At 32.2% G+C, this 14552-nt stretch overlaps 1 protein-coding gene across 4 annotated transcripts; it reads right to left on the bottom strand.

Moving 5' to 3' along the window:
- Nucleotides 1-771: 771 nt before the first annotated feature.
- On the bottom strand, nt 772-8700 carry LOC114310481 (protein PIN-LIKES 7). 4 transcript variants are annotated; one of them, XM_082891377.1, is made up of 12 exons: nt 8492-8640; nt 8333-8386; nt 4544-4820; nt 4366-4445; nt 3348-3472; nt 3128-3249; nt 2400-2621; nt 2131-2247; nt 1918-2018; nt 1773-1825; nt 1489-1674; nt 772-1134 (listed from the first exon to the last, which is right to left on the bottom strand). In XM_082891377.1, exons 3-12 carry the CDS (start codon nt 4676-4678, stop codon nt 1010-1012), a joined length of 1266 nt encoding a protein of 421 aa, XP_082747503.1. In that variant the 5' UTR covers nt 4679-4820; nt 8333-8386; nt 8492-8640; the 3' UTR covers nt 772-1009. The 4 variants fall into 4 exon arrangements, with proteins under 4 accessions (XP_082747503.1, XP_082747512.1, XP_082747499.1 ...); XM_082891386.1 differs by having other exon boundaries at nt 4544-4806; nt 8492-8636; XM_082891373.1 differs by having other exon boundaries at nt 8333-8700.
- Nucleotides 8701-14552: the final 5852 nt, after the last annotated feature.

Raw genomic sequence — 14552 nt, 5'->3', positions numbered from 1 at the left:
GTGTTTGTGAAAACAAATTCAATGAAAAGTTCAAAAACAATCATTGCTTTCATATTACTTTGATTTGTGTGAATATATATATAAATTAGAAAATAGCTTTTTGGTACTTTTTAGAAAGTAGGTGGTTAGAAAATTTAGCTGACAGTTTTTGGAAATGCCAAACAAGTTTTATTTTTTATTTTTTTTTTAAATTTTGAAAAATGAAAATGAAAAACAAAAACAAGAGCAAACGAATGATTATTATTATATTTGGTGAACCAGTTACCTCCTCCCCACTTAAGACTTTATTTTGGAAGATTATCAGAACTGTTTCGAAATTTTTTGGTGAACCGTATGACTTTTATATGTTCATACATAGCATAGCTGTCAATAAAATATAGATGTACTTGGCCAACTGGTTTGTATCATGCAGAGATCTTTCCTGATATCTTTGATTTGATTCGAAATGGTAGATCACATTGGCAGCTTGGTATGATAATAAAATCAAAAAAGGAGATTGCTGAACCACAAATAATTCTCTTTTGTATTTCTCTATTATATAGTAACAAAACAAGCATACACAAGTCTTTTTTTGATTTGAATAATATTAGGAATCATGAAAAAAAATATCATGAAATGTATCATAAATATTTTTTATCATTTGATTAGTTTATGGTGTTTTATTGTATGCGTAATCTAAATGTAAATAATCTTTCATAATCATCTTCATGATATTTTTTTCACGATCTCTGACATTACTCTTTTGATTTTGTTATCATACCAAGTTGCCAATTTGATCTGCCAATTTTCCTATATTGAAACAATACAAATCATTTACGTCAAAAAAATCAAAACAAAAAATGGAAAATAGACGCATGTCAAAACACCAAGGCAGAAATGCATGGTATATGCACTATATGAATGCCTAACTCAATTTGACTTTGGGCTCTCTCTCTCTCTCTCTCTCTCTCTCTCTCTTACACACACGTACACAAAGTACTTTCTTCAGTTGTGAACCAATAGGGTTTGATCAGGACAAGGTCCACATGAAGATTGTTGACCATACAGTGAGTGAAAGGCAAGCTACAAGGTAAGTCCATAGGAAGAGCACCGAACACTCCTCTTGTGCCACATCAAACAGTTGGGTCATGGTACCTACATATTTAAGAAAGAAAGAAAAAAAAAAGTTGAAAATGTGAAAATTTTTACTAAACAGCGAACATTGCCAAATTAGAACATCCCGCAAACAAACATTTTCAAAACTTTAGCTAAAAAAACTGTTTCGTTGCGTTGGGGCTATTTTAGTTACAAAAGACAAAATAAGTTTTTTAGCCTAATAAGACAAAATGTCACATTTAAATCATAATTATTTTAATTTTTTTCTTACAAAAAAAAAAAAAAAAAGTCAAAAAGCTCATCCCGAACGAGACTTTGTAGCACAGACCAAAATAGACAAAAAGAATCAACCCATATCCCAAACAAAGTACCAAACGGGTGATAATGGCTTACCAATATTCATGGCAGGTGGTAGTGCAAATTGAATCATGAGCACATAGTGGTACAATGGGTCTGATGGAAGGAAACCAAGACTGCTGGCTGCTCTAACTACACCAATCCCGATGAATGGAAGGAGCACATATCGCACACAGATGACTGCAATAATCATTATCGGTTTCAATCTTGCCGTGCGTAAGCCTGTTCAGTTTGGCAGACAATTATACTTTGTTAAATGTCTAATTTCCCTATTTCATTATTTTTGTGTAGTAAATACGACATTCAAAGCTATTTCTAACCTTGTGTGAGGTTGCCTCCTAGAATGAGGGTGATGCAAGGTATTGTTCCACCCCTGCACAATAAATTAGCCTCCAATTACTTAGGACAACATTGAAATTAGAGAAAAACATGTAAACAATCATTTGCAGTGCTAAAAATACATACCCAAGTAATTTGATGGAGTCTTGGATCACTCTTAGAGGGGCACTCTCACCAATTATAAGGTTCTTCAGCCATGGGATAGCCCCGAAAAAGAATCCGACAATCTGATTATAGATGGAGAAACTATGTGATTAATCTCTTGGTGTAATGGAAATGATAAATTTCAGCATTCATATTAAGCACATAAATGAAGCTGAAATTTTGAGAAGAACTCACAGCAGAAAGGGTTGGAGGTGCCAATAACTCCTCCAGCAACTGGTGGAGAACTACTATTATATTTCCCCAAAACGACACGTTCTCTTTCTCCAGTTTGCTGGCAGACACTTGGGGCATCTACAATAAGAAAATTTGAGAATTTCAAGAACCAATTAGAAATACTGAATTTTGTATGCGCCAATAGATCACAGACAGGGCTTTGTGAATCTCTTTTTTTTCTCATTCTTAATGAGTTTAGGTACTAGGAAACTGAAACAAATGGGACTTACAGCTTGGTTTTCTTCTGTGTACTCTTCAGTGGGTCTTGTTGATGGCACGAGTATAGCGACATGTTCTTGAACTTCTCCTTCAAGAAGATGAGTCTTCTCATCGGATTCTAAATCGTTGTTTGGTAACTTTGAGATCTCTTCAGCTGCTTGAAGAGCTTTGTATTTCATTGATGAGCTTCGTATTAGTTGGTAAGTGTAAGTCCAAATGAAGAAACCTCCAAGCTGGAAAAGATATGGAAAAAGGTGAGAAGAACATAAACAGAAAGAAACATATCACAAACAAGAATAACAGATTTGAATAATTTGAGACTGCATGATCTAATTCAAACAGGTTCTACTGATTTGGATCCCTAATCATTTCAGAATAGACAAATGCATCAGACATATGTAGCAATGCTTAGGATACGATCTAATTCAAGCAGGTTCTACCGATTTGGATCCCTAATCATTTCAAAATAGACGAATGCAGCAGACATATATAGCAATGCTTAGGATATGGTCTAATTCAAGCAGGTTCTACCGTTTTGGATCTCTAATCATTTCAAAAAAGACAAATGCAGCAGAAATATATAGCAATGCTCAGGATTATAGTTCTCAAATTTTCTAATCTTCTGTTCAATCATGGTTTTCCATTTCATCATAGCTTAATTATCAGTCTTAGAAGCATGATTTTGTATTTGGAAGATCAGCATAGAATTGTGAGTATAAAGCATGCAAAACTGCCTTACCGCCATGGAGAAAGATGCATAAGACAGTGCAACGGAACTACATGCTTTGTGATTACCAAAAGGGCTGCCTTCTTCAGAACAGATTGCAGGGACAACTATCAACATTAGGTTTCCCAAGTTTCCTATTCAAAAAACACATCACAATGACAAAAACAATTAGGGTTCAAAGTGGCGTCCCTAAATGCAGTGAAAGAGCTGAAAGCTGTGTGTCTGCAAATACCTGATGAACATGTAGCAATGATCAGGCCTTCTAGATGTGGCTTCGGTTTCAATATTTTCACTGCTATCCATCCTAGTATTCCTCCAAATAGGAAGGTTAGGCCTACATTAATAGGCATAAACCACCTGAAGACAGGATAAAAAGAAGTTTAGAAACACCAGACATTGCTCAAATTTCATAGGTTTCCTTACAAGTTTTCAGGCAGCATTTAGCATTTGTTTCCAGAACTACACTCCATTTGGGAATTGGCTATTTTAATTGACTTTTTGGCTTTTTACGAAAGACGTGTAGAAAAGTAGAGAGAGTGATGTGATAACTTATAGTGGCTTTTAGCTAAAACTTCATGAAAGTGGAACTCATTAAAAATGCCTAGAGGATGCCTCCGAAACTCAAAGCCTTCAAATTTGTTAAAAAATGACTTAAAGTTTGTAACTCTTTCTTATCATTTACCATTGCCACTGAACTTAGCTAGAATTTTGTTGTTACATAAGAATTGGTGATCAAAAAGGTTCCTCTTGCGTTTGGAATTTGCCCCAAAAAGGAAAAAAAAAATATTCTGCTTCAAATTTTGTTATGCAAACTACTTGGAAATGGAGCTTACTACTATTTTTTATTTTTTTATTGTTGAAGTAGTTTGTAATTCTACCATTGTGGAATTCTTCTTTTTATATTTTAACTTCTAATTTATAAGCATTTACAAATTAGAGTAAGGTTGCGCACATCTTGCCCTCAAATCCCGTTTGAGTGGGAGCCTTGCGCACTGGGTCACTAATTGTTTTAGAAAAATAATTATTTACAAAACCATGTTTCATTTGTGTTTTGTTGACCCTTCTTTTTTCTCCCCTTGTCCCATTGGCTAAAACCATTACAGAACCACCTAATTTTGCTTTTATAATTATAAGTTTGATCTTCCACAATCTTTATTGTTTTAGACTTTGTTTGGGTGGTGAAATAAAATATGCAGATCAAAAAGGTACACAAAGAAATGGCAAGAAAGTTGCTCGAGTACATATCCTACCATGCAATGAGATCTTGGAAGGTGACAGTCTCAGCCAGACTTGCAAACATGAGGGATGGAGTGAACACCATGAACACAATCTGTAATCACATTAAAATTTCTTAGTCAATACCATATGAATGTTCATGAAATGGTGAAGAGAGCTGATGATGGCACACATTGAGGTGGGGTGTCTTACCTTGTTGAGGGACTTGCGTGAGGCTGTGGGAAGAAGATTGAGATAATCTGTTGCCATGAAAGCTCCTAATATGCTGATTATGAGCACTTGTAGTATTGGCATTGAAGCCACCTCCAAGAGCGACAAGAAACCCATCTTTTACTCTTGGTTTTGTGACAACTTCTACCCAAATTTTACTGCAAATGAAGTTGGGTTTCCTCGTCCTCTTAACTCTGTGTACTCTGAATCTTGTATAATACAACTAATATGAGAGATGAAAAATCCTGAAAATGAAGAACTAGACAGAAACCATAGAGATTTAGTCAACAGGACTAAATTTAAAAAATAAAATGCTATTCACTGTTTAGTGGGCGAATATTAGTGTTAATGTACCTATAAAAAATATATTAAAAAATGTTAAATATACAAAAATGTTTCGAAATATATAAAATGTGTATTAAAATTATAATTATTTTGAAAAAATCTTTATTTTAACGAAAACACTGTAAGGCTGTAACAATCATTACCATGACCCAGAAAAGATTACAAAGAGGTTGAGCAAATGCTTATGAAAAAAAATCATATTCGTAAATGTTGATTGCTTAAGGCTGTGTCTTCATATGAGGAAAGGAAAGAACCATCAAGGTAGCAGCAGTGTACCACCACTTGTCGTGACTTTGTATTTGACAGTTTGTTGTACATTGCTATCAAAGTGTGCTTTGCTCTCACTAATTCAAACTCAAAAAAGTGTACGGTAGAGGAAGCCTGATTGCCACACATTCTGAGTAATCTCAGACCCATTTCAGTCATTTAACCTCATGCCCATAACTGACGGGTTAAGCTCTATTTACTCTTATGAAGTTTAATTATATTATAATAGGAATACTAATAAATATACTTTCTAAGACAAAATTTATATGTGATTCGCAATTGAGATATGACATTTAATACTGTATCTAGTTAATATGTTTATTTATGTGTTCATTAACATTATTAGACGGAGTTTAACAAGTAATGAGACACACTTACTCTTCTCACATCTTTGATAAAGTGTAAAGTGTAAGAGTTCGAACTGCTACAGCTCATCACTTAGTTGAGGTTTGAGCTATATGTATGAACTGTTTGGTGAGTAATTAAAGCAATTAGCTCAAATAAAAAAGACTATTACAAGTTAGGATTTGTTTCACTTGAATAAAATAGAATGAAATGAAATGATTATTCCTTAATCTTCTACTGAAGGACTATTCTTTTGAGATGGTGAATGATAATTTCATTGATAATACATTTTATATTTTTTAATGAACTAATGTGATAATAATATGCTAAAATGATCATTTTAATGAACCAAATAGAGCAATAGTTGTATAAAACAAAAGGAAACTATGTGATTTATTGAATTAAATTGGCATTTTGTTCAATTCAAGGACAACTACAAATGAATCAAAGAGACCTCAACTAGATTTATTGGTCAAAATAGTCAATTATCATCGAACAAAAACTGAAAGAAAAGAGGATAAAAACAATAACAATCATTACGAGGGCTATTGTTAAAAAAATATATAGAACGTGTATTGAAATGTATAAAAATATTTTTAAATAAGTAAAAGAGTTTATTGACATTATAAATATTTAGACATTTTGTACATCTTATTAACTACTCTTAAGATTGTTATTAGCAGTCAGTTATTAAGTTAGCTTTTTTCTTATTAAAATAAGGCAATAAGCCAATAAATTGACTTTTTCCAAATGTTACCAGAAGAGGCCTTAAATTTAATAGCTTTTTGAAAGGGTTTTTTTAAACCTTGTTTGAAAATAAATGGTATAAAACAATCGTTGCAAAAATCATTCCTGTTAAGCAATTATTATAATTAGAAGTAAAGTAATTCACAAGTAAGTGAAAGATTATAAGCTGGTGTGCCAAAGCGACCATCGAAAATAATTAAAAATTACAAATACGCCATGTATCATGTATGTAAATAATTAAGATTATAATAACAAACGCTTTATTTAGGAAAAGGACAAAAAAATTAAGTCTGAGCCTTACTCTATTTATTTTTCCTTGTATCCACTCTGTTTTTTTGGAATATTTGAAATAATTTATTTAGAGGTTGTTTGGGAAATTCTAATATACTTTTTGAATTTTTACGAAAAATTATAAAATATGAATTGAGTTTGAAGTGATATAATAGAGAGGTGATATAATTTAAATAAAATGACTGCGATCTAAATAGGATAATGTGCTAATGCCAAACAACCACTTAATAATAATCACCTCAAAAAAAAAAAAGAAAAAGAAAAAAAGAAAATTGAAAACTTGTTCGATGATGATGAAGCTAGTTCATGCATCCAAACACACGTATGAGAAAGAATTCCAAAAACCAGAAGATTGATCAAGAAAGGAAATTAAGAACACAATTCCAAGGAGAACTCGTCTAATTATGGATCTCTTAGATTAAATCATATCATATATACACCTATATATATATATATATGTAAATAGAGATTTGAAGAAGTGGGCATTAACATCAGAAAATTTAGGTGGGTGGTGGGGGTGGGTGGCAGGTGGTGGTGGTGGTGGTGGTGGTGGCGGCGGCGGCGAGTGGTGGGTGGTGGTGATGGGGATGGTGGTGGTGGTGGATGGGTGGCAGGTGCGTGATGGTGGCGGGTGGGTGGTGGTGGTGGTGGCGGCGGCGGCGGCGGCGGGGGGTGGATGGTGGTGGCGAGAGGGTGGCAGGTGGGTGGTGGCTGGCGAGTGGTAGTGGCAGGTGGGTACTAAGTGGTGATGGCAGGTAGTGGTGGGGGGTGAGTGGTGGTGGCGGAAGACGGTGGTGGGAAATGGTGGCAGGTAGTGGCTAGTGTTGGGTGGTAAAAAAAAAATTTAAAAACTCAAAACAGAAACACATTTTTTGAGTTTATATTTTTTGGCCAAATTTATAAACCGAGATCGCTGATTTATAAATTAAAAATTTACCAAATAAATTTTTATTTGAATTTTTAAAATTTTTATAAATATAAACTGAAAACTAAATACTGAATACATAAGTGTTACGAAACGGCACTAAACTAATTCACAAGTAAGCGAAAGATTTTAAGCGGGCGTGCCAAAGCGACCATCGAAAATAATTAAAAAGTACAAATACGCCATGTATCATGTATGTAAATAATTAAGAATAAAATAACAAACGCTTGATTTAGGAAAAGGACAAAAAAAAATAAATCTGCGCCTTACTCTATTTATTTTTCCTTGTATCCACTCTGTTTTTTTTTGAAATATTTGAAATAATTTATTTAGATGTTGTTTGGAAAGTTCTAATATATTTTTTAAATTTTTACGAAAAATTATAAAATATGAATTGAGTTTCAAGTAATGTGATAGGGAGATGATATAATTTAAATAAGATGACTGGGATCTAAATAGGATAATGTGCTAATGCCAAATAACTACTTAATAATAATCACCTCAAAAAAAAAAAAAAAAAAAATTGAAAACTTGTTCTATGATGATGAAGCTAGTTCATGCATCCAAACACACGTATGAGAAAGAATTCCAAAACCCAGAAGATTGATCAAGAAAGGAAATTAAGAACACAATTCCAAGGAGAACTCGTCTAATTATGGATCTCTTACATTAAATCATATAATATATACACCTATATATATATATATATATATGTAAATACGGATTTGAAGAAGTGGACATTAACATCAGAAAATTCAGTATTGATTACTACAAAAACTGAAAAAAATAGAGAGAGAGAATTTGAGAAAATTCAGGTCCGAGCATAGCAATGAGGGACGAATTAAACCAACCTGAAATCAATTCTGGTTTGAGAGAGGTGAAACCGCCGAGCAGAGGATTCGGAGCTACAAGAAGAAGAAGAAGAAGAAGAAGAAGAAGAAGAAGAAGTGAGACTCTTCAATGACACCGACCGAGAGAGAAGAGAGAGAGAGAGAGAGTCCTGTAGTTACGTGTTTTATACAGAGACGATGAGAAGCGAGCCACATTAATAAAATACAAATTGCAGTTGCTCATGACTCTGCTTCTATAAATAGACTCTCCTCTGAATAGAGAGAGAGAGAGAGAGAGAAAACACCGGCACCACATCTCACCCCACCAAGACAGTCGGAGCCGTGTGTGTATTTACACGTAGGTGTTTCGATCTTCTCCGCAAGTCCTTACTATCAAATAAGGTAATTCACGAATACAACCCCCTCAGCATTTTAAAAATTACAAATATCTTTTTTTTTTTTTTAGGATTTTTTATTTAATAAAATAAATAAAATTTTACCTACTTTTTTTATATAATAATAAAATCTGAATGGTTAATTAAAATATATTTTTGATATTATTAAAAATTATTAATTAATTTAATAATTTAGTAATAAAATGAGTCACTTATTATGTGATTAAAAATTTGACGAGTGAGATGTAATTTTTAAAATTATAAAGAATAATTTATATTTTAAATAAGAGCATTGGTACCGGTATTCAAGTTTAAAAATTATGTCCATTTTTCAAACCTAATGATGTAACAATCAATTAAAGTTTTCGTTTAGTAAACATGTTATGACTAAAAAAATAGAAAAAGACAAAATAGGCGCTATAAGTCAATAAGACAAAATGTCAAATCCAAATCATAATCAATATGTTTTGGGCAAATTACAAACACCCCCTCGAGGTTTGGTGAAAATACAGATTCCCCCTGAGGTTTGAGAAATTACATCCCGCCCCCTAAGGTTTTTATTTTCATAACAAATTGGCCCCTGAGGTTTTTATTTTTATACAGATTCCCCCTTAATTTTTCCTAATTTGTTATGAAAATTTGGCCCTCATGGGGCAATTTGTAATTTTTCAAACCTCAGGGAGGAATCTGTATTTTTACCAAACCTCGAGGGGGTGTTTGTAATTTGCCCATATATTTTTTCTTTCACAAAAGTCAAAAAAGCCCAAAAACAAAAACCAAAAAGTTGGCTACCGTAGCTAATGTCAAATGAAGCTAAAATATGTTAAAATAGGTAAGGTAACCCTATTTGTCCTATCTTATCTAATCATTAACTAATTATCTCACTAACACATTATTAGATCTTGGAAATGGATTTTAAAAGTGGACTTATATATTATTTTCCATAAAATATACATATGGTCTCTTTGTTTCGTGTCATTTTGGTTATTAAAATTTTTAATTTTGTTAATTTAGTCCCAAACTTTGATGAAAAAGAAAAAAAAAAGAAAAATTACTCATAGGTCCCATATTGGAAAATGTTACTCCATCTAGTCCTGAGTGTTTTTTTATAAACCATTTAGTCCTTTTTTTACATCAGAACATCATCATCAAAACAACATCAATCGAATAGTTTGATGTTCATTCTTTCGCGATGAAATCAATCAAATAGTTTCTTCGAAAGCCCTTTCGGGATCGAAAACGAGTCGATTTGTGCCTTGAAACCCCACTTGTAGTCACGTTTAAGGAGCTTCTTAATTGGGTCTTCATTATTTGAATTGGGTTCGTGCCCAACGGCTGCTCTGAACTTGAAAAATCTGAAATTTGTGATTTGGGGGTTTGAAAGTTTCGGAATTTCGAGTTTTTGGTAAAACCCTTTTGGAATTTTGGGTGTTTCGGTGTGGATGAGAGGAGAGAAGTTTGAAACACCGTTAGGAAGAAGACAACCCGTTGATGGCGATTCAAAAGAGGACAAACCCTACCCGTTGATGTTCATGATGATTAATGTTTGATGTTCATGATGATTAATGTTTGTTCACAGTATTGTTTGATGATGTTTGATGTTCATGATGATTAATATTCTGCAACATCAACATCATCAAAGAACCTGTACCCCTCTCTCTCTCTCTCTCTCTCTCAAGACCCAATTTGAGAAGATACCCAAAACTCAAATTCCTCTAAATTTCCAAATTCTGATGAAAAGATCAGTTCTTCATCCAAAAGTTACATATGGGTCAATCCCAAATTCTGAAGAACATCGCTGAAGAACATCACTGTGTTGTTCCCCATCAACACCACCGACTCACCTCACAGTCCCTTGCGAATGTTTGATGTTGAAGAATAATGTTTAATGTTGAAGAATAATGTTTTATTTTGATGTTTAATCGTTATTTAAAAAATTGTTTAATCGTTATTTTGATGTTGTTTTGATGATGATGGTGTGATGTTTGATGTTGTTTTGATGATAATGTTTGATGTTGTTTCGATGATGTTACTCATAAATCTGATGTTTGATGTTTGATGGATAATGTTTGATGTTTGATGAATAATCCTAATGTTTAATGGTTCAGAATCTGTGTTTGATGTTTGATGAATAATCCTAATGTTTAGTGGTTGATGCTTGATGAATAATCCTGATGTTGCTAATGTTTGATTTTGGATGAATAATGTTTGATGTTTGAAAAGAAGGGAAATCATAAAAAGGCCTATAGTAAGCTTCTTGGAAAATAGGACCTATTAGTCCAACAAAAAACCTTCGGGACTAAATGGGTTAACATTCCCAAATTTGAGATTTATTGGTGCTTTCCCAAAAAAAAAAAAAAAAAATAGGAACCAAAATCACACAAAATGTATACTTTAAAGACTATAGTTAAAATTTATAATTATTCAATTTAAAATTTAAACAGTTGTTTGGAATTAAACCAATTGACTCAATTTGAAAACTTCATAGATGAAATTAACAAAAATAAATTTGTGATGCAAAATGCATATTTTAAGAATCATAAATGTATTTTATTCATAAAATGAAAAAGAGAAGTTATTATTCTCTTTCTAAGTGTTTTATTCTATTTAACTCATATTCTTTTTGAATATTTCATTAAGTCCTATTTAATGTAATATGACCAAATTATCCTTTCTAATTTTTTGCACATGTTTCTATTTTGAAACTAATACATAACAATAATCTCTCATTTTATGGAGAAAATCTCTCTTTCATTTTATGGAGAAAATCTCTCTCTCTCTCTCTCTCTCTCTCTCTCTCTCTCTCACATTATATAGAGAAAATCTTTCACTTATTCCATGGAGAAAATCTCTTCCGCATTACATGAAAAAAAATCTCAAATTATGAATTTTGAGCCATTTTATAATTTGAAAATTTTAAAAATAACGCAACAAAAAATTTGATTGAAAATCAAAATATAATGTAAATGTTCATAGTAAACGACAAATATACAACTAATTTTTGAAAAAATAAAACACATACTAAAGTAGAATGTGGATATTCACAATAAACAAAAAACATACAACTAACCTTCGAAAAAATAAAATTTATACAAAAATACAATATGAATGCTCGCAATTTATGATTAACATACAACTAGCCTTAAAAAAATAACTCATACCAATGTAAACATTTACATTGTAACGTGAAAATATAAAACAAATTTGAAAAAAGTAAAAATCGATTATTTCAATTGTTCAATGGAAACAAAAATGATTGTTCAACTAACAAGTATAGTAACAAAAACAACAAATATACAATTAACTTCTAAAAAAATAAAACTTATACCAAAATATAATGTAAATGTTCACAATTTATAATTAATATACAACTAGTTTTTTTAAAAAATAAACTCATACCAATGTGGACATTCACACTGCAACGTAAAAATATAAAATAAAATTGAAAAAAGTGAAAATCAACTATTTTGATTGTTCAATAGTAACAAAAATAATTTTTAAATCAATAAGTATAGTAAAAAAAAAATACAACTAACTTTCGAAAAAACTTGAAAAAAAAACTCATACCAAATATAATATGAATGTTCATAGACTGTAGGAAAAAGCACATTCGGCGATCAAATTTCCCGACTAAAAAAAATTTGGTCGCTGAAAGCTATATTTTCAGCAACCAAAACAGCATTAGTAGCCAAAAATAAAAAAATTTGGCGACTAAACAATTTTAGTAGCCAAAAGTCTACAATTGGCGATTAAAAATAAATTTGGTCATTGATTATATGAGTTTTATTGACTAAAGAATTTTTAGTAGCCCAAAGTAAAGTTTTTTGGCGACTAAAAAAATTTAGTAGCCAAAAGTCTATAATTGGCGACTAAAAATAAGTTTGGTCGCTGATTATATGGGTTTTACCGACTAAAAAATTTTTAGTAGCCAAAAGCTTTGCCTTTTGGCGACAAAAAAATAAGTTTAGTCGCCAAAAGTGGTCATTTTTAGCTACTAAAATTATTTTGGTCGCTAAAAGTTAATTTTTTTATTTTTATTTTGCTACTAAATAGTTTATTTTACATAAATTATGTAATAAAATAATTATATTTATACATATACTTTTATATTAATATAAGGGAATGTATATAAATAATATATATCACATATACAATCATATAATGCTATAGAGGCGTAGTGGGAAGAGTGTGGTACATAAGGTTTATGGTGCGGGAGATTGGCAGTTCGAGTCTTCACAAGAGGGGATCAAATTGTTCTACAACAAATTTTTTTTTTCACGTTTGAAGCTTTTGGCTACTAAAGGTGTTGGTTGGCGATTCCTTAGATTATTGGCGACTAAAACATTGGTCGGTAAATGTATAATTTCAAAGAAATATAATTGATTATTGGCGACCAAAATTTTGGTCGCTAAAGACTTGCTTTTTGCCGACCAAAGGTTTTTTGGTCGGCAAAACCCTCTAAGACCTTTCCTGACAGGGTTTTGGCAACAAACGTAGCGACCAAAATTTTTGGTCGCAAAATGTCATTGGCGACCGAAAAATAGACAATTGACGACCAATATTTTAGTCGCTAAAAGTGACTTTTTTTGTGGTGACAATTTACAATTAACATACAACTAACCTTAGAAAAACTAAATTCATACCAAAATGAACATTTACTTTGCAACATGAAACAAAATTGAAAAGAAAAAAATGACTATTTCAATTGTTTAATGGTAACAAAAAATGATTGTTCAAACAACAAGTATAGTAATAAATAACAAATAATATGTGAACATTCATATTTTGCAAAATATATAATTATATTCATATCTATGTTTCAACACTTATTTCTCAGACTTTCAAATAAGATGAAATGTGAATATTCACACTGATTGACAAAAAAATTGAAACAATGCCAACAATAGAATTTAAAAAACAAAACTTAATCACTCTAAAAATAAAAAAATATCACCCACATTCTCATCTTCATCATCATCTTTATTGTAGGTGTTGATTTCTGACCACACAACCAAAGAGGGAACTCAGCTGGAGAGCACCGACAGAATAGATTAAGCCTAACACCTGCCAACAAGAAGATGAGAATACCGCGATGGTTCGTCCACCCGAGGACACTTCGACGATCAAGTCAGTAATCTCTCAAAGATATCAAACCAAGTATTCAACTCACAAGTCAAAGCATAAACAATATACCTTAGACTTACCGGGGGTGCCTTACTTTTATAATGATCAGTGTTCAACTTCCCCTAGAAGTCTTACTTCATGGGATTCTATCCTTTACAAGGATAACATCTATCATAACTCACACTATTCACATTAAGATGAACTTCCTCAAGAGTCTCATCTCTATCCAAATAGGTAGTTTAATGTCATTTAGAACTCTAGTCCTCTATCCAAATATCTCAGATTCCGGTATTATCGCACCATATCTCGGCACTATGGTTCGCCCACGTGGCACCTCGGCTAACAACCTCGGCCACGTGGACTACCCAAAAATATGTCCCCACAACTTCCCCCTAGGTTCTATTACCTCGACAAACTAAGGTGATGAAACCTATACATGTACTTCTTCGACCGAGATTGTGATTCGTTGGCACCAAGAAACAAAGACTCAAATGTCCACTCATCAAGAATCAAGAATTAAGAACAAAAAACCATGAACCATCATGTTCCATTTTATCTAGGTCTAATATCTCGACAGAGATCGCACTGCTAGCAGAGATCATGACTTGCTAGTTCAAGAACATCAAGATCCTAGTATCAACTTATCAGAAACCAAGAATAAACAAGTTCTGCCTCCATCCAAATTCAACATCTCAACCAAGATCAACATCTCAACTGAAATC

This window comes from Camellia sinensis, chromosome 1, assembly GCF_055761805.1.
Source record: "Camellia sinensis isolate YWXY chromosome 1, ASM5576180v1, whole genome shotgun sequence".
Taxonomy (NCBI): Eukaryota; Viridiplantae; Streptophyta; class Magnoliopsida; order Ericales; family Theaceae; genus Camellia; species Camellia sinensis.
The sequence above is the reverse complement of the archived record's forward strand: the minus strand, read 5'-3'. Positions and strand labels throughout refer to the sequence as shown.

Coding starts and splice junctions, on each gene's coding strand:
- LOC114310481 (XM_082891373.1), bottom strand. CDS start 4,678: ATGGGTTTCTTGTCGCTCTTGGAGGTGGCTTCAATGCCAATACTACAA. Junction 1,826..1,917: donor GACTCCATCAAATTACTTGG/GTATGTATTTTT, acceptor TTTATTGTGCAG/GGGTGGAACAATACCTTGCA. Junction 1,135..1,488: donor ACCACCTGCCATGAATATTG/GTAAGCCATTAT, acceptor TTAAATATGTAG/GTACCATGACCCAACTGTTT.